A 26,595-nucleotide genomic window follows, 5' to 3' on the forward strand; every position below is an offset into this window, starting at 1 on the left:
TTTTTCTTTCTGAGATGCCTTGTCACCTTGGTTGTTCATGGTGTTTAATGGACTATTTCTCCACCTGGGCATTAATGGAAGTGTATTCAGCTGTTTTTCCAGAGACCTTTATTATATAAAGGTTTCTCTTTAGCCTGTTGGAAAGAAGGTGCTTTTCTTTTGGTTTCCAGAAGGTGGCTTCTAAACCTCTTGCATCCCTGCTTTATATAAAGCCTTAAAATGCCTTTTTAAAAAATTTTCTTGTAGATATTCAATCCCGCTCACTACCCTCAGTTTCAGTCCCTGTCAGTGTCAGTGACAGTCTTGGCAGCATTTTCATAGCAAGAAGTTATGAGGACCTCTTTTTCTGGCACTGAAACCTTGAACTACGGCCGTCAGCATTGGGCTCAGACTCCTCACTCCTCCAGGGGGACCTCTGCAGCTGAGATATCCTTTCCGATTTTCAACTGCCTCATGAGCGTGTAGGACCAGCCCTTAGCATGTCTCCTCCCTTTCTTCCAGTCTGGAAGTGGCTTCTTCTGTATGTCCTTAGGTGTAAAACTGTTGTTTAGCTAGACTTCCGGCAACTCCCAGTGATGGCTGTTCTGTAGTTTAGTTGTAATTTTGATGTGGTTGTGACAAGAGGCAAGCACAGTATTTACCTACTCCACCATCTTGACCGGAAGCCTGTAGTATTCTTAAAGTAATTTCTTAAAGTACTGTGGTTAACTTAAACACGCTCTTATTTAGGGACTTTTTGAGTATAAAAAAATTGGGAACCACGTTGTACTGAGCATCCTTTAACATAACATTTTTGCGTACATGGATGACTGCTATTGTATGATAGTTCATAAAAGTAAAATTGCTGGTTCTTACTGCATGTGTTTAAAATTTTTATAGCTAATGCTAAATTTCCTTTGATAAAAATTTTGTGTATTAGTTATATGTACTGGTAATGTAACCTGCCCTGAATAATAAGAATCTTTACAATTTTTGCTAACTTGATAGGAAAATATTTAATTGTTGTTTAAAGTTTTATTTTCTTGATTACTTGTAAGGTTGAATTATTTTCTCATTCATTTCTTTTTCTTTTAATTGCTTACTTGCTTTTTGCCTGTTTTCCTTTTTGTTTATATTTCTTTCTAGATTTGCAAGAGCTCTTTATATGTATAGTAATCTTTGTTATTATACATTATAATTATTTTTCCTGCTATGACACTTATCTATTAACCCAGTATAGTCTTTTTGCTCATTTACATGTTTTAATTCTTAGGTTTTATCAGAAAATATTTCCTTTATTATTTCTGAGTTTTACGTCTTTTTTAAAAAAAGAAGTCTGTTCTACTTTAATATTATAAAAATATTTTCTTCAGTATTTTTAATTGTTAAAAAATTTAATTTAGCATTTTTACGTGTATAGTATAATTTAGAAATTTAACTTAATTGTTTTTCCAAATGATTAACTGAATGAATGGATCATCTTTATCCACTGATATAAAATATACCACTAATATTTACATTACTAAATATACATTTTCTTTTAAAGACTCTTTGATTTCATTGAACTATTTGTTTGGGTCTGGGTTTCCACCATATTGTTTTAATTATTGTAGTGTAATAGTGTATTTTGATATTTGGTGTGTTAAGAATGCTTCTGGTTTGAATAATATACTTTCAATCTCATATATTTCTTAAATTCCTATTTTAGCAAGAGTTGTTTTGAATAGATGTCTTTTTAGAATCTCTTAAGAATCTAATATAGATCTTTAGTTTATTAGTATATTTCATGTCAATCACAATAATAGATTTTTAAAATAAAACCTACTTTACCTTCACATTTCTATTTTATCATTTTTTTTAATGCAGTGTAGGAATTGATTTCAGGATTTTTGCAACAGTAATTAAATGTGATCACTTGTTTTTTGCTATCTTTGTGAGATTTGGGTTTTAGTGTTTAAAGGTATTAGTCTTAATAAAATAACCTGGCAAGACTGCCTTTTTTTCTCTGTGCTCTGGAAAGTTTAAATAAATTAGTACCTTTAAGGTTCTGAGATTATGCCTTTTCAGGGAGGCCTCACGAACCTTTCACTATCTTATTAAGGTTATTGCTTTATTTAGATATTTCCTTTTTCCAGTCTTTTCTGGTAGTTTTTTTTTCTAGAATAACATCAGTTTTACCTTGATTTTCAAGTTTTATTATTGTTAAGTTGTATGTAATATTCTTTTATAACTAAAAACTTTATTTCGTAATTGATCATATTCCTTTTTACTTTCCTGATATTCTTTTCTCCGTTTCTTGTTTTTGCTTTTTATCATATTGGCCCCTTTAAAGAACCAAGCTCTTGGCTTATTGATCAAAGTCTATTTTATGTTCTCTGAACATTTACTTTTGCTGTTATTTTTGATGACTCCTTTTTATTTTCATTTTTGATTTTTTTTTTTGAATTTTCATAAAGTTTGAGTCTAATTGACAACATATGCTGGTGATTAGCAACATCTCAATGCTCCAGAGAATAACAGTTTTGTGCTTCTTTTATGTATTTGAAATTAAGGAGAGAACTTAAGGAAAATTACATGAAGATGGTGAAAAGGCAGGGTGAGCATTGGATTATAGGATAGTTAGCAAGATTATGTGCTTTCTTGAGGGTGGTTATGGATTATCTAAAAGGTATGTTAACCTAGATGCACAGAAACAATGGACAGAGCTTGGTTAAGGCAAAGATAAACCTTTTACTAAAAAGTTATGTGCCTGGTACATGACTGCTCACCATGACCTGCCTAGTTAGGAATTTATGATCACATCACCCTGGAGGCTACTTTCCATGGAACCCCTTTTATTCTCCACAGTTCCCTGTTTGGGTCATAAATCACTCCAAAGGATGCATTGGTGACCAACTTTTTGGTAGGATAGTTTGGCCTCACAGCTAGGAAAGCTCATTCTTAGTAAATCTCAGTATTGATCTTGTTTTGTTGACTATTGGAGATGGGGCAGTACTATATCCGTGGGGTCTGAGTTGAGACCAAATTTTCCCAAAATGAGAAGGGTAGATGAGTACAAGGCAGTCAGGTCTTACAGCCTTTATTGTGAAAAAACACTCTGGATGATTTATATGATGTCATGATCTTAGTTTGCCTCTATCAGTTTTCTGTATTTGGCATCTAGTGTAATATTTACATAAGCCATAAAAGAGTATTAACAGTTATCTTATACACGTTCAGTAATCATAAACATTTGGACTATATAGAAAGACCCAGAGAACAAGTATAACTGATAATATCATTAGCATTCAAGTAATGACAATCAAAAGTGGATTCTGAATTGAATATCATTCCACAGGTATATAAGCCTTGTCAGTGTCTCAGGATAGCTGTCTACTTGCTGTTGGTGGCTTCTCATCCTTTAGGAGTCTTCGCTGTCCATAGACAGGGATAGATGTCCATTCACAGACGCCTGATCCGTTCCCTTCCAGTGAGGCTGGAGAGTGTCTTTTGTTTGATGTCCTTTCCAATAAACAAAATGTCCAAGTGGCAGTCAATGACCTTTAAAGTCTTTGTCTTCTGGGAGCTCACTGTGAAAGGAAGTGGTTACCAACTTGACATTTTCTTGAAGTGACTGTCAAACCTCAGCAAAAGTGTAAGATATCTCCTTTTAATAATATAAGCTCATAAGTTCCTTCATCTAGCTGACGGCCATGCTACCCTGAACAAGCCTGACCCCGTCTGATCTTGGAAGCTAAGCAGGGTTGAGCCTGGTTAGTACTTGGATGGGAGACCACCTAGGAAGACCAGATGCTGTAGGTGTAAAAAATAAAAAAATTAAGGGATTGTAAGATGACAAGGTCCTTGCAATCTGTGAGGTCAACCAAGGGTTGCTTTGCCTAAAAAATAATAAAATAAATAAAAGTTCTTTCATCTATGTCGAGGTTAATGCACTGTGATGATTGTAGGAAAGCAAAAACTGAAAAACAGAGAACCAGGGAATATGGAAGAACCAAGTGGCCCTCTTTCTACAGCCCTCTTTCTACAGCCCTGGCTATTTGTTTCACTTATAATCATTATTTACCCATCCAGTATACCCCAGAGTTTTTAATCACTTATTTTACAGTGGTTCCCATGTAATTTCAAATCTTTTGAGGTGTCCCAGGGACCCTTCTGAACCACTGCATATTTTGAGATTTTAACCCTTAAAACCTCAATATCTAATGAAAACTAAGAAATAAGCAATTAGCATTCTTGGCAGATTTATGGAGACGTTTTATAACCTCTAGAAACATAGGCTCTTTTACTGGCAAATATATTTAAGGCATTTTATAACCTTTAGAAGCATATTTCAGAGACATAGAAGTCAGTTATTAACATGGACTTATTTTTTAAAACCTAGACAAAATAAAGATATACCTGTTTTACTTAAGCCAACAAATTTAAGCTAGCTTTTATTTACTAAGGATTAATCTTAGATCAGATGAATTTGAAAAGCATTTGAGTTTCTTTATTTCTGAGAATTTTTGTAAGTGCTTGCCTTTAAATTAATTTTAACAATACCATCTAAAGGTAGAAAATTTTCTCACATTTACAACATATATATAGACACACATAGACAAACACAAACAGAAACCATGAGAAAAACTCACTAGTTTATAAAACAAGTTATATACAAATTTTACTGTGGAGGGATTTAAAATTTATATCTGTCCTTGATAAGTCAAGTTCCAAATGACTTTCCCCCTTTTAAAATAAGGATAGCCATTTTTAATACCTTAAAACAGGGGTCCCTAACTCCCAGGCCATGGACTAGTACTGGTCCACATTGGACCAAAACTGGGTTGCACAGCAAGAGGTGAGTGGTGGGCAAGCGAGTGAAACTTTTTTCTCTATTTGCAGCTGCTCCTCAGCACTAGCATCACCGCCTCAGCTCTACCTCAGATCATCATAGGAGCACTAGTTCCTGGTGCTAAAAAAGTTGGGGACTACTACGGTCTTAAAGAATTGGGTTGATCCCTAAACAACAACATAGGTTGATCTGTTTATCTAAATCCTTTTACATAGTTTTATTTTGCTTAGGGGAAAAGGCCTTTTTAAGTTCTGAGGCAGTCTGTAATAGTTTTTTTCCTCCGTTCATTCTGCCTAATTTTTTAGCCAGCTTTTTATAATTGTGTATGCAAAAAGAATCCTCCCCTTTTTATTTTTGATGGTTCCTTTCTCTTAAAATTTGATATGTTTTTAACTTTTTGGTTAGTTTCATTTTAATCTTTAATAACACATACATTCGAAGGTATAACCTTTTCTCTTTTTAATGTTTCTGATTTCGAAATACAATATTTTCATTTTCATTATTTTCTAAATTTATAATTTAGTTTGATTTTCTCATTTATCCAAGAGTATTTAATTTTCTAAGTGGTTTGAAGGCTTTGGTGGTGGTGGTAGAGGAAAGGTTATTGTTTATTTTGTTTTGTTCTATTTTGGGGTACAAGAACATGACCTGGAGGAGTCCTACTTTTTGAAATTTGAGATTTTCTTTGTGTAATATTTTATAAATATTACATGAAAGTGCTTTTGAAAAAGAATATTCTCTGCTGAGTATGCAGAATTATAAATGTCACTTAAATCAAGTTTTTAATGATACTGTTCCTATCCACAATTCCCCCCTGCCTTTTTTTTTTTTCTTAACCTAACCTGCTGTTAGAGTTACATGTTAAGATCTCCCAAGGGTATGGGGGCTAAGAGGGAGGTGCTTGGATATGTCAACTCTCTTCTTTGGGGACCTGCGGTAGGATGGTCTGTTGTGAAACAATCCAGAGTTGGGGCTCCCTAGGCAAGGTCAGGGGACAGAGTGATTGGTCAGTCAGTCCCCTCAGTTGATTGCCTCCATTTGTCTGCCAAAAGCGGGATAATTTTCCAAGCAGTAGGTTCAGTTTCATCCTGGTAAGAAGGGGAGGTGGGTTCAGTTATGCTGTGTATACCCGAGGGGTAATAGGGCTGTACCCCTTGAATAGCACCAGTTTGGAGTGTGGCTCACAGCCCCATGAGTGGTTAAGCTGGAGAATTTTAAGGGCTAGTTAGGATGTGGATAATTGCCGGTAGGTTCCAGACCCTAGGCAACCCCTATATGTTGAGCATATCTGAGACAGCAAGATGAGAGGGCTAAAGTGGACTTGGTAGTCCCAAATGGTGCTTCTTCAAGGATTGTCTTTAATAAATTGAAGAATAGCAAAACATCACATTATTTTGGATTACTAGTTAATCACATTTTCAAAAGTATTCTCTATGGTCAGTTCTTCATTATTTGGCCATTGGAAGAAATCAGAGGCATAAATAGTCTGAAATAATGAGCAGTATAAAATAATTTATAAATTGCTTTGGAATGAGTTTCTTCAGATAATGGAACGTGAGCATGTCAGATGTTTGTAAATTTGTACAATTTCATACTATTGATAATAATATAGTATCATCATGAAAACATTCCTGAATAATGTAGGGATAAGAAGTAGGATAGTGTTTTACATTTTCCTTTCCGTATCTCAGCTTAGATATCTTTGACTAAAACCCCATGGTATAAGTAAAAAGTGAAATTTGACAAAAACATTGGTTTAAAGATCTGTTGTCTGTGTTTGATGTCTGTGTTTAAAGGAAGCTGAGACCATGTGTGGAATCCAATAAGGGATTTGAGGAGTATAGGTGATTAGATGAAAGAAAAATTTGTTACAGATAATATACCTGGAATAAAAGATCAGAAAATGAATTATTAATGTATTACCTTTTGGTATTTATTTTTAAAAATTTGTATTTGAGAGCCTGTTACTTGACAGTTTCTTTCTGGTCATTCTTGAATCAGAGATACACAGTGAGCATTTAATTTCAATGTTTAAAACTTAAAAGTTAGGCAAATTTTTTATATTCTTCTAAAATGTTTGAAGGATTGCTTATGTTAATATTCCCACGTAACTTTTATTTTCATTTATTGACATTATATTTGTACTTAAACTCTCTACAGCTATTCATTAGAACACACAGTGCAATTTCTAAACTGTGTTCTTGAAGGAGACCCTGTAAAAACAGTCGTAGCGCACGAGTTTGTTCACCAAAATGAGAATGTCACTTCTCACACTGCACAGAAGTCTAAGGAGAAAAAGGTATAGAGTTACTTATTTTTTACTATGATGATAAATAATTGTATATAAAATACAATTGACATAGTAATTGACATTGAGATAATTTAATAATTATTTTTCATCATTTTGACTAGATTGGAATTTTAACCAACACTAGTATATTTGGTTTAGAATGTCTGTCTACTAAATATAAAGAATTAATAGCTGATTATGTTTTTTCTTTTAATATCATTGTCATTGTGCATGTCAAACACTTGAATTTCTGTGACTTTTTCTGTGTTATGAGGCTTAAATTGAATAGCAGTGGGGTGGCAATATGATAGACCTTAGACCCTAAATATATGGGCAGAAATATTTAACCATTTGAGAAACTGCCAAACGTTTTCCAGCGTGGCTGCACTATTTTACATTCCTACCAGCACTGTATGAGGGTTATTAGTTTCTCCACATCCTCTCTGTCACTTGTTATTATCAGTCTTTTTTATTATTGTCATCCTAGCGGGTGTGAATTTAAGTATACCTGGGGATTGTTTTAATCAAGTATGGGAAGACACCCAGACATGGGAATGCCATGAAGAAAGAAGTTTATTATATGCTAGAAACAGGAGGCATGGCCCACTACCAAGGGCCACATGGGAAAGCACCAGGGTTAGTCAGGAGGCAGAGGGAATTAGGGGGAAATTGTGGGTAAGAGCCTTTTTTGTGGTTTCTGTGGGAAGGAATGAGGGAGGCAAGGGTGAGCAGAATTAGCTTCAGTTACTTCAAACAATTTCAGTAGGCTTTTTGGGCCATAAGAAACTGTCCCTAGTTTTCTGGTACCTGGCTTCGGTGATTAGGGTATGTGGAGAGTGGCCTGGAGGGTGAGAACCCCAAAATTAGGCAGTTGGGAATATGGGCTCTAGATTGGTTGATTTGCATAAGTAAAGTGCACTATCAGGTGAATTGTTTGCTAGGATTTAGTTAACCCCAGGAATGGAGAGCGTTGCCCCAGATGCCAGAGCATCAGAATAAAGGAAAAAAAAGATATGGGAACTACAGATGTGGTATCTCATTGTGATTTTGATTTGCATTTCCCTGATGACTGGTGATGTCGAACATCTTTTCATGTGCTTATTGGCCATTTGTATATCTTTGAAGAAGAAATATCTATTTGTATATTCTTTGTCCATTAAAAATTTTTTAAAATACTTGAGTTGTTAAGAATTATGCTAGATTCTTTATGCTAGATTCAAGTTCCTTATCAGACATGATTTGCAAAATTTCTCCCTTTCCAAGTTGTCTTTTCACTTTTTTGTTGGATTTCCTTTGAAGCTCAAAAATTTTTAATTTTAATGTTGTGCAATTTATCTTTTTTTTTGCTCGTATTTTTGGTGTCATAGCTAAGTAACCATTGCCTAATCCAAGGTTTTTTCTGAGAGTTTTATAGTTTTAGTGCTAATATTTAGATCTTTGATCTATTTTAAGTTAATTTTTGTATATAGTGTGAGATAGGGGTCCAAGTTCATTTTTTCGCAAGTGCATATCCAGTTATCATAGCACCACTGATTGCAGACTATTTTTTCCCCATTGTATTTTCTTAGCACTCCTGTTGAAAATGAGTTGACCGTAATTTTATTGCTAGACTCTCAATTCTTTTCCATCAATCTGTATGTTTGTCGTTATGCCAGTACCACATTGTCTTGATTACTGTACCTTTGTAGTAAGTTTTGAAATTGGGAAGTGTGAGTTTCCAACTATCTCTCTCTCTCTTTTTTTTTAATAAAGATTGTTTTAGCTGTTCTGGTCCACTTGCATTTCCATGTGAATTTTAGGATTAGCTTGTCAATTTCTGCAAAGAAGCCAGCTGGAATTTTTATGGGGATTGTGTCGAGTCTGTAGATTAATTGGTTGTGTATTGCCATTCTAACAGTATTGTCTTCCAGTCTGTGAACATGGAGTATCTTTGGATTTATTTAGGTCTTTTTAATTTAAAAGTATGTTTTAGTTTTGAGTATTAAGTTTTACATGTCTTATGCTAAAATTATTTTTAAGTATTTTTTTATTTTTGATGCTGTTGTAAATGGAATTGCTTTCTTAATATTATTTTTGAACTGTATATTACACATGTATAGAAATATTGACTTTATATGTTAATCTTTTAGTTTTTAGGCATTTTTTTATAGACCTTTGTCATCCTGCTACTACTTATTAATAAGACCACTCAGGGATAATTTGTGTGCTCCTTTTTTACTTTGACTATTTCACCATCATTTAGTTGGCACATAGGGTGTAGCTAATTTTGGTATTCATATAATCCTGTCCGTGGTGCAAGAACCAAGTAAGTGATACCACTAATGCTTGTGTTCATCATGGATAGATGGGTGCCGTATATTATAAAGTGCATAAAGTATATAAGATGATAATGAGACCTTCAAGGCCAAACTGAGAATGAAAATTACTTCTTTTCTCTCCTGATAACAGAGCAAGGCACTGAGGGTCAATATGGTAATAGAAAAAGTGATGGGGAGAAAGTATACTTGCTCAAAGTGGGAGATGGTTTGGTTGGAAAATGTTGGAATTGGGAGATACTGTGAATTATGTAAACGTTGGCAAAAATATAAACTTTAAGTTACTTTGGAAATTATTCATAGCCTTTCTCACAAAATGTAGGCAGGTGTCACAACATTGATAAAACTTTTTTTGATTTGTGAGCAAAATGGTCTGTCTTTGATATCCCAGGACCCTAAGGGACCACAGATACTAAAGGGGAGTAATACGGTACCAGTAATGGTTTGGTTTACCTGTTTTCAAGAAACTAACATGTAAAACTACTTTTTGTTTTATTAATACTACCACTTTTTCTGTTTAGCCTTTAACAAAATTTACGAGTTTGTTACTATAGGATATTGTTTCAGTATTATAGTGCATCGTGCTTTCAAGAGAATAAGTGGCACTAGTTAGGTGAATTTATAGTAAGCCACATCACTATGAAATGGATATAAAAATATATCTTAGTTTTATTTAAAAAAGAGTAACTATTTGAGAAAACATCTCATTATATACTATTTTTTCTTTTTAAAAATTAGAAATGAAAGACTTCTTCCCAGAGAAGATGCTGAGATGTACATTTTTTAGTATGAACACCAACAGAGACTCTGTTGCTGTGAAATACTTAGATTCATAGTGTTAGGCACAGTGGGCTTTTCAAAAGTCATAGAAAGCATTTTTATTATCCCTTCCTTGAAAAATCTTTGATTTTTATCAGTAATACAAGCCATACATACATAGAATATTTAAACATTAATATGAAGCAAGCTTGTAAGTACTAGCAATAGTAATGTAAGGATGTAGGTCCTATGAATATTCTTATGTGAGAGAGAGCCTTGTATTCTTTCATAAAATAAGCTGGATATCTGTTACAAAAATGAATTGATTGTGTGTGTGTATATATAAATAAATTTTTGATTCATAATGAGTTAGAAATATGGTGATACCTTTTTTTTCTTTTCTTCCTTTTTCTTATAAGTCTTTCAAGCCTCTAGAATTCTAGGGGCAAAATGTAATGAGTGAAAAATTGTATAACAACTGTTATATATTAGTCAAGTTTTTCATCAACCTTTCTTGGCTTCTGAACTCCATTCACAGGCAGGAAATTTGAAAAAAATATTTTAAGCAGTACTATGTATTATATAATACATACATATAATGTTTATAATTTTAACATATATTAAATGATAGTATATCAAATTTTTAATTGGCATTTTATTAAGGATTGTATTAATAGAGTACAATCCTTAATAATATTTCTAATTTAATGACAATTTTCAGTTTTTAGAAATTTTTAGTTTTAACAAATAACCTACACTATTTAATTTACTTTCAGTTAATATCAGAAAAGCATGATTTTTTAAAGAAATTTAAAATTACATTTTGGGGAGGATTTGGGGGCTTGAGTGTTAATAAAATGTTTACTAAATTACTGGGTAGGGTACCTGATACTTGGAATTCTTTTAAACTTTTAATCCTCCTCTCCCCCCAGTGACATGCTAAGAAATATCAAATTGCTGCTTGTGAGTATTTTTTGCAAATAACACTTTGGAGAGTGGGGTAACTGAAAAGCCAAATTGGATATACAAGTCACTCTATTTTGCTGGTTTTTTTAATATTGACTTTTGATATTTTAGAGGCATCTGGATACTATATAGAATTTTCTATTTGGTGGAGAGCAGTGAGGCAAACTTACAAAATAATTATTATTTCTATTACCTAGTGTTTTAAATTAGAGTTACTTTTGCTTCTTTAACTTTAGAGTCTATTCTGGATAACAATTACTTGATAGATGATTTTTCAAAAATCTCAAAAAGTCAACACTACCATAGTAGTTTATGGTTAGCTGACTGAAAACTGCCCCATTTACCCACTTATGATTTTTACTACATACTAGGCATAGTTGTTCCACATGCCTTTCTGTTTTTAAAAGAATATTATTTATCTTATTGATTTTTTAAAAAATACAAATTAAAGTACGCCATTACTACTTCCAGTGACTGGACCCTTTGAATGGATTTACAAACTAAAATTTGAAAAATTTTGCATTAGATAAAAGAGTTCTTTGAATATCTTATAGTCTCTTTTTTTACTTGATTTTGTAACCTAATTACAGTTTGATAATTTTAGAGAACTTTTTAACATCTTCTAAGATAAAAATGGTAAAAGAAGGGGACACCCTTAATGGCATGAAAAAGTCCATAGTGTCTAAGTGCATGACTTAATTAGGTAGACACTAGAGAAATTCTGTTTTCTGAGAAGAAAGATGAAAAATAGAGCCTAGTTTTTATGTATATTTTCTGAAGCCTGTGTTTTCTCCTTTCTTTGTATTTTACTTATTGTGTAACATCTTAGGCAAAGAAATCAAGAGAGACTGATGATGTATCTAGTGAACCATCCTTCCAGGATTTTGAGTACCCCAAATATGATGACTACAGGGCAGAGGCTTTTCTGCACCAACAGAAGAGGATGGAATGCTATAGTAAGGCAAAAGAAGCTTATCGAATGGGAAAAAAAAACGTTGCCACGTTTTATGCCCAGCAGGTAAAGAGGAAAACTGATTATTGTTTTTTCTTTGTCTCTTATGATGTCTGAATAATCTTGAAGCAGATAATATTCATATTGTGACTATATTAAGTTAATCTGGGGAATGAATGTAGATTATGTAAGTGATATAAGGTATCCTAATATGTAAGAAATGTATGATTCTGAGAATTTCCTTTCCTTTGAAATGCTCAATTCCTGTAGCTGCCTTTGCATTTATGGCTTACATGAATTGTAGTTTATTCTCACAGTTCATACTTTTTTTAGGTTAGATTCTCATTCAATACCACTTCTAAAAAGATAAGTTTTCTGGAGGAAAGACAGTAGAATGTTAATATTGGCCATTTTAGGGTGGAATTACAGGGGCCTTGTGTTCTATATCATGTTTGAATTTTTAATATCATTTTTACAATCAGAAAAAGTTACATTAGTATCTTTCAGGGAAATAAAGTTTCTACTGAGGCTCATTTGGCATGGTATTGCAAGAAACCTGCCTTATTTACTTTTTATTTTTGTGATTCCATGTGGCTTACTTTTTTGTGATTGAGCAGAGAAAGGTATCAAGCTGGTATAACCCTGTGAGCCCCAATAGCAAACCTTGAAGGATGACTTCAGGTTTACAAGGTCTTGAAAGGGATGAGACTCAGAAATTATCAAAGGATAAACCAGTGGATTCCTTCTTGAGATGTTTTGTTTATTTAAGTTTCCCTCTTTTTTTTTTAATGATTTTTGGATCAGAAAATATGTTAGAAATGATGATCTAGTAGTAAGAGAACTATATTACTAATCCACCAAAATTTACCTAAATTTTGGTGCATTCTTGCATATTAGCCCATTGCATTTAAAAAATTTTTAGATTTTATTCTACCTTTTACTTGGGGCACTATTTGTTCCTCATTGCCTACTAAGTAGCAAATATCACAAATGTTTACTGGTGATATGTTTATAATTAAAGGGTAGTCTCCATGAGCAGAAGATGAAAGAAGCCAATCACCTTGCTGCCATGGAGATCTTTGAGAAAGTCAATGCCTCCCTGCTGCCACAAAATGTTTTAGACCTCCATGGGCTGCATGTGGATGAAGCCATAGAACATTTGATGACAGTTTTACAGCAGAAAACTGAAGGTAGGACTGTGAAAATGACAAATTTTCAATTTAAAATATGTCTGCTTATATTGGTATAACTTAACAAATTCAGGAGAGTCTCTGCAGGCTGAAGAGATCTGTGCCACATTTATAGATGTTTGTATTAGGCTCATTCTTCAAGAGAATGTTTTGGGGAAAGAATTGTCATTGGCATGGCAATTAACAATTTGTTTTTTATTCCCCTTTTTAAGTTGTTCGTGTTCCTTTGTCATATTTGTTAAAGGGAGGGCATGGTGTAATCTGAGAATTCTCTGAGACTTATAAGTGGAACCTTTCAGAAATATTATACATCTTTGTTCTGTAGACACTTATTAAAACTAATAGATATTTATTAGATGTCAGTTCAATAGATGTTTAATAAAATCAGAAGTAAATAAGGTGATAGAATTTTTATAGAATTATCACAAATGACAGGATTTCTGAGTGTTTGCATTATGGGTGCTCTTCTTTCCCTTTCTGTTTGTATTTTGTCTTTGCAGGTCAATAAGAAGGCCATTTCCTGTCTCTTATCTAAATTCTACCTCATCCCAGGGCTTTAGATGAGGATTTTTTCATGCCTCTATTCAGTATCATGTAACTTCATATATATTAAAGTATATTGTTGGTTTAGTGTCTTGTTTCCTTTTCATGATCAGTGGTAGCACTTAGAAAAATTCAATCTGTTTTAGTTACCCCAGACTCAAATATTAGATACTATCTCCTTTCGTTACTACTATAGTGTTTTTGAATTCTCAGCTTGGCTTTTTCTTCATCTTAGTTTTCATTGTGGAGACATAGAGTCCTATGCCTCAGCTATTACCTTGTGGCTCCAGAGCCCTGCCCTGTCATTGATTATTGTGTTATCTGGTTAATTGATTTATATATATATTAGGAACCTTTATACTATTCTTTATACAGGTTTATCAATTTAACACATATCACTTGTAATTAATTAAATACTTGATTAATTATGATTGATATAAAAGGTGGAAAATTCATCTGTTTATCATAAAAACTATGTTGAAAAGGTTATAGAGTAATATAATAAACACCAATGTATCCATGAATCCAAGTAACAAGTGATAACATTTTACCCAGTATGTTTCATTTTTTTTCTCCTCCCTTTATCTTCTTCCCAATCTTTTTTTCTTCTGTCTTTCCCTTTCTAGTGGAAATTAACATCCTTTGGTTTGGTCTACACCCTTCCTGCTCAAGAATACCTTTACTATATGTGTAATTCATCCATAACCATTCTATAGTATTCCTTTTGTGAGATTTTAAAAAGTGAATATACATGGTGTCACACTGTCATCAGACAAGCCACTTATTTTATTTGTACCCAATACAGTTTTCAAGATCTACTCATCTTGATAGATCTGGTTTTTTATTGTAACTTCTGTGTAGTATTCTATGAACGCATCATAATGTATCCATTCCTCTATTGGTTGATGTTTAGTTAAATATTGTTGCAGTGAGCTTTATTTTGCATATCAACGTATATACTCTTATCACTGTCTTTTTCCCTAGGTTTTTTTTTTTATTTAAACATTAAAAACTTATAGAGAAATTACAAAAATTGTACAATAAATAACCATATATCCTTTACCTAGATTGATTAGTCGTTAATATTTGGCCACATTTGTTTAATCTCTAAAACTGCTTTTTGTTGAACCAAATGAGAATAAGTTGTTAAATATTGTAGTACTTTACTTCTACCTCAGTATGTTTATCTCTTGAGAAAAATCATTCTCCTACATGATCACAATACCATTAAAGACATTTAACATTGTTAAAACAGTAATATTGTCTAATATACAGGCCATATTCATATTTATCCAATTGTTTGGAACTGTCTTGTATAGTTGTGCCATTTTATCTGTCAATCCAGGATCCAGTCAAACATCACATTGCCCAGTTAATTGTCCCATGACTGTAGCCTCTTGTAATATAGAATAGTTCCTCTGCCTATTTTTTTGTCTTCCATGTTGTCAACATTTTTGAAGACTTCAACCCAGTTGTTTGGTAGATTGTCCTACAATTTTAATTTGTTTGATTGTTTCTGCATGATTAGATTCAGTTTAAAATTTTCTTGGTAAAAATACACATAGGTGATATTAAAGTCATCCTTGGTGAACACGTCAGGAGACATACATGATCAGTTTGCCCCATTATTGGTGATACTAGGTTTGATTTCTTAGCTAAAGTGGGACTCTATCCGATTTCTCTATATAATTGTACCTTTCTCCCTTTGTAATTAATTAGTAATTTTTGGTGCTTATACTTTGTGACTATGCAAATAATTGTTCTACAGTATTTTCCCTAATGATTTGAGCATCTATTGATGATCCTTGGCTGAATCAATTATTATATTGGTGATTGTGTAAGGTGTTTTATAATTTGTGTCCATTCTATGTCTATTAGCAGACATTCTTTGACAAAGTAGAGGAACCCACTCCCCCACTTGTTTTTAGTGGTCTCCAACCTTTTTGGCACCAGGGACTGGTGCTCCTATGAGAATCTAATGCCTGATGATCTGAGGTGGAGCTGAGGCGGTGATTGATGCTAGCTAGCACTGGGGAGTAGCTGCAAATACAGATGAAGTTTTGCTTGTTTGCTCGCTGCTCATCTTCTGCTGTGTGGCCCAGTTCCTAACAGGCCATGGACTAGTACCGGTCCACGTGGTCCTGGGGTTGGGGACCCCTGTTTTAGATAGAATTTTGGAAATCTTGGAGAAAAATTAGAAAACAATAGTGAAGATTAGAAAAGAGAAAATTTGTGAACAGTTTAAATACATTATTTAATCTGGAGAAAAGAAAAACTTATGTAGCAGAATCATAAGAATGATAAGAGAATATTCTGTCTATAGAGGATGAATAAATCATTTACTCAATAAAAATTTGATTATCTTTTATATTCTAGGCATTAAGGGTAAAGCAGTGAAAAAGACACAGTCTTTGGAGTAGGGTAGATCTAAATGTCCATCAGCTGATGAATGGACAAATAAAATGGAATATTTTATACAATGAAATATTATTAATCCATAAAAAGGAATTAAGTACTAGCATGCTACAACATGAATGAACCTTGGAAACATTATGCTGTATGGAAGAAGACAGATGCAAAAGGCCATATAATATATGATTTATATTTACATGAAATGTCCAGAATAGGCAAATCCATAGAAACAAAGTACGTTAATGATTGCTGGGGCTGAAAAGCGGGGAATGGGGATTGATTTAACAGGTATAGAATTTTTTGTTGAGATGATGCAATATTCTGGAATTAGATTATGCCGATGGTTTCACAACATTATAATATACTAAAAACCACTGAATTATACATTTTAAAATATGTGAATTTTACCTTATGTGAATTTTATATCAATTTAAAAAGTGACAAGAAAAAGTTAAATAACTTGTGTAAGGTGATGACTTGGTGAGACTCAAGACACAAACCCTTTCTGAAAGCCAATGCTCAGTTTTGCTGTCACCTATGGTGTCCTGTAGTTACTGTCAATCACCACCAGATGGTAGTAGTTGAATAGCAATGTATCCTGGGAAAATCTGTGGCTCTGGTCTGAATTTCTTTTAGTCATAAAAGATGATTGTCAAAATTGGGGATGAATTAAAAAGAAAAAAAAGACCTGACTCTTGTGTGCCTTCTGATTGAAATATACACCACTAACTATGAAGTATTGTTATCTAACGGCACATAAAGCCTTTGGAACTGACTACATACAGCTTTTTAGGGATTTACAGGGAACAGAGGAACATGTTAAATGGCACCATGGGATACAGTCAGCAAAATCTAGACTGTGAAAATCCAGGATAAATGATCCAATTTTTTCAACAGATTGTAAAATAAAATACAGGGGAGAGAGAACCATTAGAAAGTTACTTAAGAAATATATCAACCAAATGCAATGTGTGGACTTGTTTTAACCCTGATGCAAACAAATCACTATAAAAACAGTTTTTGAGACTATTTGGGTAATTTTTAAGCCATTTTTAGAAATATCATATTAAGGGACTCTTTAAATTTGTAAGATATAGTGACATGGTTTTGTTTTTTTTTTAAGAGCCTGTATCTTTTTGAAGTACATTCTGAAATATTTACAGTTGAAATAAGAAATTTGAGATATGCTTAAAAATGAGTTAAATAGTTTTTTTAAGATGATAAACAGCAGGAATAACCTGCAATTTGGGAACCTAAACATATACATTAATTCATTGAATAAACATCCTTTGAACACATACTTTATTTGAAGCATGGGATTCAACCAGAAAACATTTTTAGAGCAGTAAGTGAACTGCTGAAAGGTGGGGTGGTATAAATGACTGACTTAACCGATGAGGGGAACAGTAGTGAAGGAGTGATGAGACTAAATTATTGTTAGTTAAATGATCTAAGATTTTTAAGCAGGCTTTTATTTGTAATGTCACATCCATAAAGAACAAAGCACAAATAATAATTGTATAATGTAAAAACTTTTTACAAAATGAATGATTACCCTTGTGGAGCCAGCACCCAGAGAGTTGAATTTTGAACAAAATATTGCTTGAAGTAATGGATATGCATTAGAGTAGAAATGGAGATCTTAAGCGAAGAAAAAATTAAAAATGCAAGAGTAACATATCCTCTTAAAATTCTAGACTAAATATTGCCCTAAATATTGAAAAACCATGTTTGTGGATCTGTTGGAGCCTTAGGGTAACTTAATGAGCAGAATATGGAATGTTTATATTATGTATTTATGTATTTTATGCTAAAGGTAAAAACTTATGCTATTTATAACTGAGGAACAAGTATTTATTCATTAAATCAACTCATTATTACTGTTTTTTAAAATTTTTAGTGCAGCTATTATTACCTTTCAGGATTTATATATTTGATTTTCTCAAGATCATATTCAGAGCAGGAGCTACAGTCTTTTAAGAGGCTTAGGTTTATTCAATATTTAAAAATCATCTATTTGGAAGAATTTCTTAACAATTGACTATCTTTAACAGTAAGACTGCAGTCCATGGTACAATTAATAGATTTGCTGTAGCCATTCCTGAGGGTAATAGTCTTTAAAGTATTGATTTATATTCTGTTTTGCTGATTAGGAAACAGGCACAGATAGGCTAAGTAATATATAGTCATTTAGTGGCAGAGCTGCTAGTCCAAAGCTGGCTGGCTTCAGAGTATTTAATTAATAGGGTTGTTGTGAAGATTCTTAGTTAATAAATGTAAGTCACTTAAAGCAATGCCCGACTCCCACGTGTGTAATAATTTTTAGATATCATTAATACTGTAATTATCATTATATCGAAAAGAAATTCTGGTAGCTCAAGGGCACAAGTAAATCTCCCTCCCCACAGGGGAAGAGGTCCCACTTAAATCTTTAAGCCGATGAATTGCTTTGAGGCTTTCATACTTAGTGTAGGTGAAATATTTAAAAACATCAATTTTGGGGCTTTTTGAAGGAAAAAAAAATCTCTAAATCCCCATGGAAATTATTTCATATGTGTTTGAGTAATTAAGGTTTGTTTTCTATTGAGAATGTAATTTAAATGAAATTTAAATTATTCATTTAAATTTAAATGAATGTAATTTAATGAATTCCAATTCCTATTGTAACAGAATTTAAGCAGGATGGTGGTAAGCCCTATCTCTCTGTGATTACGGGGAGAGGAAACCACAGCCAAGGAGGAGTTGCTCGTATCAAACCAGCCGTCATTAAATACCTCATAAGCCACAGCTTCAGGTGAGTATAGATTTCTGTTATCAATAATGAAAATTGTCTATATATAGATAGTAAACACTCATTATGCTCAGGACAATTTGTTAAAATACTTAATTAAATTTAACTATTTGACTTTAGCCACAAAGTCATGCTTAAATTATAACATTCCTTGCTAGATTTATGATGTCCATTAAACTAGAAGTGAAAGAAGAATGTTTGTTGAAGTAATCATCTTATAAAAACTATTTCTAACATAAATTTGAAATCTAAAAGTAAATGTATTTCTTTGATAACATGTTATCCAAGATAATTAGATTATACACATCATAGTTTAAGGTTGCTTTTTAATTATTCCTTTGAAAGGAAATATATATCTGTGGATTTTGGGGGGAATTGGGAGATTCTGCTGAAATATGTTTATAATTTGGATGTGTCTAAACTTTAGCAGAAACATTGCAGTCAGTATGAATTTGTACATCTTCATAAGTTAAACACCATTAATGTTCTTATTTTTTTATCTTAGCTGACAAATATGAAATACCCTTTTTCATTAAGAGATTATTATTCAATAACAGAAAACAACAAGAAAAGTCCAAGAATAAGATCTGTTGATGGATAGATTCCCTGAGGTTGTATATCATTAAGTACCTTTTCCCCCATACTTCTAGCTTCAGATAGTGTGACATATTTTGTTCATGTCATGTAACAAAATGTTGTTTTGCTACATTATAGAAAATGGTAGTATTAATTTTCTGAGCATGAAAACAGATGATATTTCAGTTACTGTTGCAAAAGGAGTAGTTAGACCAGAACATTATCATGTTGGGATTAATGATCTATTTTAGAGACTAGGAATTTTTTTTGAATTTCACACTGAGGGAGTTGAAAGCATTTCATGGCCTGATTAATCAGACTTACCTATTAAATTCGAGATTTCTTCTTGGTAGTGACTTAATACATAGAAATAATGCAATGCAGACATCATCTTATCCTGATACAGCATACTCTTCTTTATGAAGGTCAAATTCAGGCTTGAGAGATGTGAAAAATCTTAAAATTGTAATTATTAACTTTTAAGTTAGGAGTAACCCCCAGCCTTAGGATTGTATTTATTTTAAGAGTGTATTAAAAGGAACGTAAGCATAGATATTGGTCCTGGATATTGACTTAATAAAGGAGAGCACTTTGATGGTAAATATTATATTTAGCATGCACTAAATATTGGCCTTTGGATTATAAGATATAGTCCTTAACCAATTTGAAAATTTTATCTTTAAAATGACTTTTCTCATTTCTGCAGGTTCTCTGAAATTAAACCAGGGTGTTTGAAAGTCATGCTAAAGTAAAATAAATGCCTTTGACTTAGAAGTGTGAAGGTTTGTACGTTAAAATTAGTTTTATTTACAATAATTTAGTCAGTTTTACTGTCAACATGTTTTATTAGAAATGTACAGTTATTAAACAAAATTTTCAAAATTCAAGAGAAATTTTATTTTTTATGGAATCAAATGCCAAATGTCTGTTAAAAATATTAAAGAAAAATTGTATTGATTTCAAATTTTCTAAAAAAATTATCAGCTCCAGTTTTAAAGTTTGAAAGTATGCTGATTCTTTCTGAGAGAGAAAATGTTATCTTTATATTAATTGTTTAACTTTTAGTGAAATCCTAAAGGTGTCAGTGAGAGGTATTTAAAGTGCTTTGAAACCTGGTTCATGACTTTCAAAGGCTGATATTAAAAAGAAGAAGAAGAAGAGGAAGAGGAAATGAATGAAGAGCTAACAAAAACACTGGAATGCTTTTTGATTACAAAATTAAATATAAAATTATTTTGCCATATCCTGTAGGAAGGAAGACATGTTGCTGCACTTTCTTCTGCGTTGTATTTGTGTATGATCTTTGATCTGTTAACATTCCCCCACCCCCGCTCCCGTGTGTGGGCATTTTCTAGAAGGAAAGTTAGGGTATGAGATTATATTGCAATTTTATACTATCCATAGGCAGAAAAGTTTTCAGAGAAGGAGAAATGGGTTAGATACCTACCAAGTGTTGCTATCTTATAGAACTGTTTTTAGAACTGTCTTAAGTGGTATATAAGACAGTACTAAGGAGCTCTTATATTGAGGCATGTAATTCGTAAAATGCAGTAAGTCAAGATCCCATTAAATACAGAAAACATTTTTGATATAATTATAAAATGAATCTTTACAATTTAGAAGTTTTTTACCTTTATTTTTAAAAAGAGCCAACTTTCTGAAGGGGAACTTTCATTGACTTTTGTTTTTTGGTGAGCTCAGAAGTCCTGTTAGTATGTCAGTTATAATTTCCCTTACACAAGTTTAATGTGGTAAAGTATAATTTTTCTATATGATACAGTGGATTAAATAAATTTATTTCTGGATATGGAGAATATTTTCAACATAATTTTAACAAAACAATTGTGTTGTTTTCTGATAAGCTTAATAAACATTTGGATCAAGAATTACAGGATTGAGCTGTTACTGAAAGAATCCTGAATTACAGAATGATTTTCCAAAAGAACAAGACATTTTAATGAAAACTCAAAAACACATTTTTATATATCATGAAAAAATACCTTTAAAAGAAGAGCTGTATTGTTGAATTTATTTCCATAAAAATTAAAATATATGTTTATTTTTTTAAATGATTAGTGACTGGTATTGAAGTAGTATTTATGTTTTTATGTTTGTAATAATTTGTTTTAAAAATGCCAACAATTAGCAAACATTTTTGGTAATGTCTAGAATATTTGTATAATTAAAGTAAAATTTCAACAACGTATAAAACTATGTTGTTAATGATACAAGATATTTTTATGTATAAATTACTATGTAAGAAATGTGACTAACAATACTAAACCCTGGAATTATTTGAGTGTGTGCAGCTGCATATTTATTTTTTGTGTTTTTTATATTTCCTCACCCAATCTAAGAAAAAACATTGCTTTTGAGCACTTCAACTAGACTTACTATACTAAGTATTATTATGATTAATGTGGGAGCCGTCAATAAGAGTGAAGTATTTTGTAGGCAGAAACCAAATGAACAAAGTATGTTTTATATTGTGTCAACTTTAATTTTATGCTTTATTTTCGTAAATCTAGAGTATTTTTAAGTCATCATTTATAAATATATAGGCACATTTTAGTATTATACATATTTTTATGAAGTTGTTTAATACTAAACTTCCACTCGCCCCACTATCTGGCATAGTTTAAGCAACACATAATTATGAAAGAAAATTTTATAATCATTCCTTTCTTGTTTTGCATATTTCTAAATCCTGTATGCCAAAAGTAAACATAGTTTGGGGATTATCAAATTTTTCTCTTTTGCCCATCTCTAAATTCTGTGTCAAAAGTAAAGATAGTGTGGAGATTTTCAAAGTTTTCATGTATTGGTATATTTGTGCTAGTACATAACTCATTAGAATGGCTCTTTGCAAAGTATTCATATTTGAAAAGTGTAACACTTCTGTAGTTTGGAATGTTTTAGTAACACTTATATCTTTCAGTAGTCTACTAGAAGTTACTACCAAGGGAAAAAAGAAAACTAATATGGAAACTACAGGGGATGCAGAGTTGGACTAAATTAGGAACCCTTAACAGTATCTTCATTCAGTCCACCCACTTGCTTACTTGAACCTGAAAAATAGAAGCATATTGTCTTATATTTATAAGCTGTTCACATATCTCTATGTTATTTTCAAATTGAGGTTTTTTTTGTTTTTTTTTTTTCAATTTATTGGTGTTTCCATACTATTTACAACTCTGTGGCCTTTAAATACATTATATAGTAGAATTTCAGTTTTTTTAAATTCAGGTGTTCTATGCTTAGGAAAAGGACACATATAAAATAACAAAATTAGTTATTTCGGAGCTGGAAATTGGAAACTGAAACTCAGGAAATTGCTCTGACAACGTTTTAACTGCTCTCAGTTTAAGAAAATGACAGTGTATAAAGACAAAAATAAAGCGTGCTGTTTTTTCTAAATGCTTTTCTATTCTGCAATGAGGTGAGATTTGATAATTTTCCTGTGTAGTGGTTAAGTATTGCTTATTTTTATTTACATATTAAACATTTAAATGTTTGTGTGGCAAAAAAAAGTATTAAAATGGTAAAGTAGGTTAATGTAGAATGTATATTCATGGTGCTTATTTGAAAAATAATTCAAGTTTACAGTATTAATGCCTTTACAGAATTTAATAGAGAAACAAAGCTAGAAATACATTTACATCCTGAAGAGCCTTTTAGAAAACTTCACATTACATGATGAAAATGTTTATTATTTTCCTTAAAGTTGAGCAGTTGACTTTTATGGTCCAAATGATGAACCTGTTATTAACAAATGATTGAATTAACCATGAGACTGCTCATTAAAATACAACATTGCAGCTATCAGTTGGAGAATATATAATAAAATTTTCAGACGGTACATCAGAAACAATGTGTTTTTTGTACTATAAAGAAAATGTAATTTTGCTGTTAACTCTGTACTTTTTTATTGAAAATGTTTTATAACTTTGCTTTAAAAATTTCTTATGAAACCATTTGCAAAGTACATACTTAATTTAATAAAATACTTTAGCCACAGTGCAATGTGAGGAAATCCTTCATTTGATGTGGTTAGGGTTAGTGGTTTAAATCATAAAAAATATTTTTATGCATAACTTTGTAATTTCAAGGGAAAAGTGTCATAAAAATTTCCTTTCTGTACCACAACTCTTATTCTAGTTTAAACTATTTTGCAATGGCAAACAGTGGTCCACTTTTGAGCCAGATAAATGCATTAATTAGGTTTATCTCTCCACAACTTTATCTTTTGACTGACACCAAAATTAAGAATTGTGTCTCTAAGGGACTCAAGTAATACTTTAGTTAATATTAAAGGTTGTTGAACTTTATTAATTCGAAAGCTGAATTATTCACTCATTTAGCAAGGATTAAAAAAATTTTTTAAACAAATATTTATTGAATACTTGTTAATAGAGTTTCAGTATGAGACAGGGTTTTTATCCACAGGTATCTTATAATTGTTCTCATCAACTATTTTGTGTATAGTGATTTAAACAATGGAACACTTTTCATGTATGTTAAATTTAAGACTCGAGACTCTTACTACATAGGTGTCTTACAGAGGCTTTGAGAAGTTGATGGATTTGCTAGTTAGTGGCATAGGTAAGACTAGAAACTACGTTTTCTGACCCCTAGTGCAACTGCATCTGTCAGAGTAAGAATAATTACTTAAAAAGAGATAATATCATATTACTCTCAACTGAAAGAGATGTCACTTCACAGTAGATGTCTGAAAATATGCCACACATAAATCTGCCTTCTTCCTTTATCCAAAGGAAGCTGGTATTATGGCTTTTTCCAATGGCAAAGATACAAGTTTATTTCTCTCAATATAAAATTCTAGAGGTATAGAGTCTAGGACTGATGGGCGTGCTTTTACATGAATTATTTGGGGAATCTAAGATCCTTTTAGCTTACCACTTAACTATACTCAAAAGTGTGGGCCTCATTTTTCTAAACCACGGTAGGTGGTTGGAACTCCAGCCATCACATCTACCTTCCGTCAGAGGAAGGACAAAGAAGGGAGCAATGAGCCAGTACCAGCAATCTTTTATAGAAGATTTTTGGAAGCGACCATAGGACATTTCTACTTCTTACTGGCCATAACTTAGTCATGTGGTCATATCTGGCTGCGAGAGAGGCTAGGAAATTGTCTTTTTTTTTCAGACTGCCATATGTTCAGCCTAAATTTGGGCTTTCTCTTAGATGAAAAAGAATGGATTTTAAGGGAATGAATGGCAGTCTGTGCCACATCGTTTTTGATCCTCGGATGCGAACAATGTAAAAATTCATTCTTGATATAGTTCTTCAACAAGTCTTTGTGCTGAGTGAAAGGTAATCACAGTTGTATGTATTTTAATTTTAATATTCAAATGATATTAGCAACACATGGCTAATGGAATGGGCTCCCAGTTGAAATGATTTAACTACTAATGAGATCACTTGATCTGATAACTCAATAGTGGTAACTAGGTTAGGTATGTAAGTTATTTCTAGTGATAACTGCTTACTGTCTTTTTGCACATTTTGTGTTTTTTAAAACATTTTCTAATCACATCAATGTGTGAACTCTCAGTATTTGATATAAGTGATTTAAAGCTAAGTAAACCAGGGTAGGGAGATGTAAATGTGTGTATGTTTGAAGAACTAGAAACTGCATAGAGAATTATTATGGAAGCACTGGTCAGCAGATGATAAGTAATTCTTTTTGGAGGTAGCAAATATGAACTTTGCTCTCCTTACTGAAATGTTTAACTGACTTTCTTTGGAAAAAGCTTAAATACTTCAAATTCATGGTTTTTATACATATATAACTATACAATTATACCTTTCATCGGTTCTGAAGCACTCCGAGTAATCTCAATTTAAATTGAATTTTTAGAGTTTTAATAGCTAATTAATAACATTTTAATATGAAATAAATTTACAGATTTTAAATTCCTTAACATAAAGAATGACTTCTGGGGTAGAGAAATAACATGACCAATTGGCAGTTCTATTTCTGGTCAGATAAAGGAACAGCTGCAGGGTATGAAGGTGGGGTAAGGAAATTAGGTGGAGTTATTTTATTTTCCAGCTTTACTGAGAGAAAATTGACATGTAACATTGTGTAAATTTAAGGTGTACAATGTGATGTTTTGATATGTGTATATATTGTGAAATGTTTATTCACCATAATAAGATTAACGTCCTTCACCTCACATAGTTACCATTTTATGGTGAGAACATTAAAGTACTACTCCAATAGCAACTTTTAAATATACAATACAGTATTATTAACTATAGTCACCATACTATACTGTAGATCCCTGGAACTTAGAACTGAAAGTTTGTACCTTTTGACCAACACTTTTTTCTCTACCCCTCAGCCCCCAGCAACCACAATTCTACTCTATGCTTCTATGAGTTCAATATTTTTATTCCCACACATAAATGAGGTCATACAGTGACTTATTTCACTTATCATAATGCCCTCAAAGTCCACCCATGTTGTCAAAACTGGCAAGATTTCCTTTTTATGGCTGAATAATATTTCACTGTATATACGCATACCACATTTTCTTCATCCACTGATGAACACAGGTTATTTCCATGTCTTGGCTATTATGAATAATGCTGCAATAAACATGGGAGTGCAGATACCCCTTTGAGATACTGATTTTGGTTCCTTTGGATATTTACTTAGAAATGGAATTGCTAGGTCATAAGGTAGTTGTAGTTTAAATTTTTGAGGAACTTCTATTTTCTATAACGGCTGTACTAATTCGCATTCCCACCAACAGTATACTGGGTTCCCTTTTCTCCACATGCTTACCAGCATTTGTTATCTATTATTTTTTTTGATAATAGCCATTCCAGTGGGTGTGGGGTGATAACTCATTGTGGTTTTGATTGCATTTCCTGATGATTAGAGATGTTGAGCACTAGGTTTGTATGTCGTCTTTGGGGAAATGTTTATTAAAGTCTCTTTATTTTTTAATTGGATTGCTTG

At 32.3% G+C, this 26,595-nt stretch overlaps 1 protein-coding gene and 1 pseudogene across 12 annotated transcripts in view; both read left to right on the forward strand.

Annotated features, from left to right (window-relative positions):
• N4BP2 (NEDD4 binding protein 2) overlaps positions 1–26,595 on the forward strand; it is a 106,776-nt gene that overhangs the window by 69,368 nt on the left and 10,813 nt on the right. For 6 of the 12 annotated variants that reach the window (XM_039845003.1, XM_039845005.1, XM_039845009.1 and 3 more), the window contains 5 exons: positions 6,971–7,109; positions 11,970–12,158; positions 13,114–13,282; positions 18,908–19,031; positions 20,311–23,621. In XM_039845003.1, the coding sequence (XP_039700937.1) occupies positions 6,971–7,109; positions 11,970–12,158; positions 13,114–13,282; positions 18,908–19,031; positions 20,311–20,356 (667 nt within the window). In that variant the 3' untranslated portion in view covers positions 20,357–23,621. Of the gene's footprint in view, positions 1–6,970; positions 7,110–11,969; positions 12,159–13,113; positions 13,283–13,782; positions 13,913–18,907; positions 19,032–20,310; positions 23,625–26,595 lie in introns of those variants that run through there. The other 6 variants (XM_039845011.1, XM_039845012.1, XM_039845001.1 and 3 more) reach the window with 5 other exon arrangements.
• On the forward strand, positions 3,662–3,780 carry LOC120588562 (uncharacterized; annotated as a pseudogene).

This window comes from Pteropus medius, unplaced genomic scaffold (assembly GCF_902729225.1).
Source record: "Pteropus medius unplaced genomic scaffold, Ma_sr-lr_union100, whole genome shotgun sequence".
NCBI classification, from domain to species: domain Eukaryota; kingdom Metazoa; phylum Chordata; class Mammalia; order Chiroptera; family Pteropodidae; genus Pteropus; species Pteropus medius.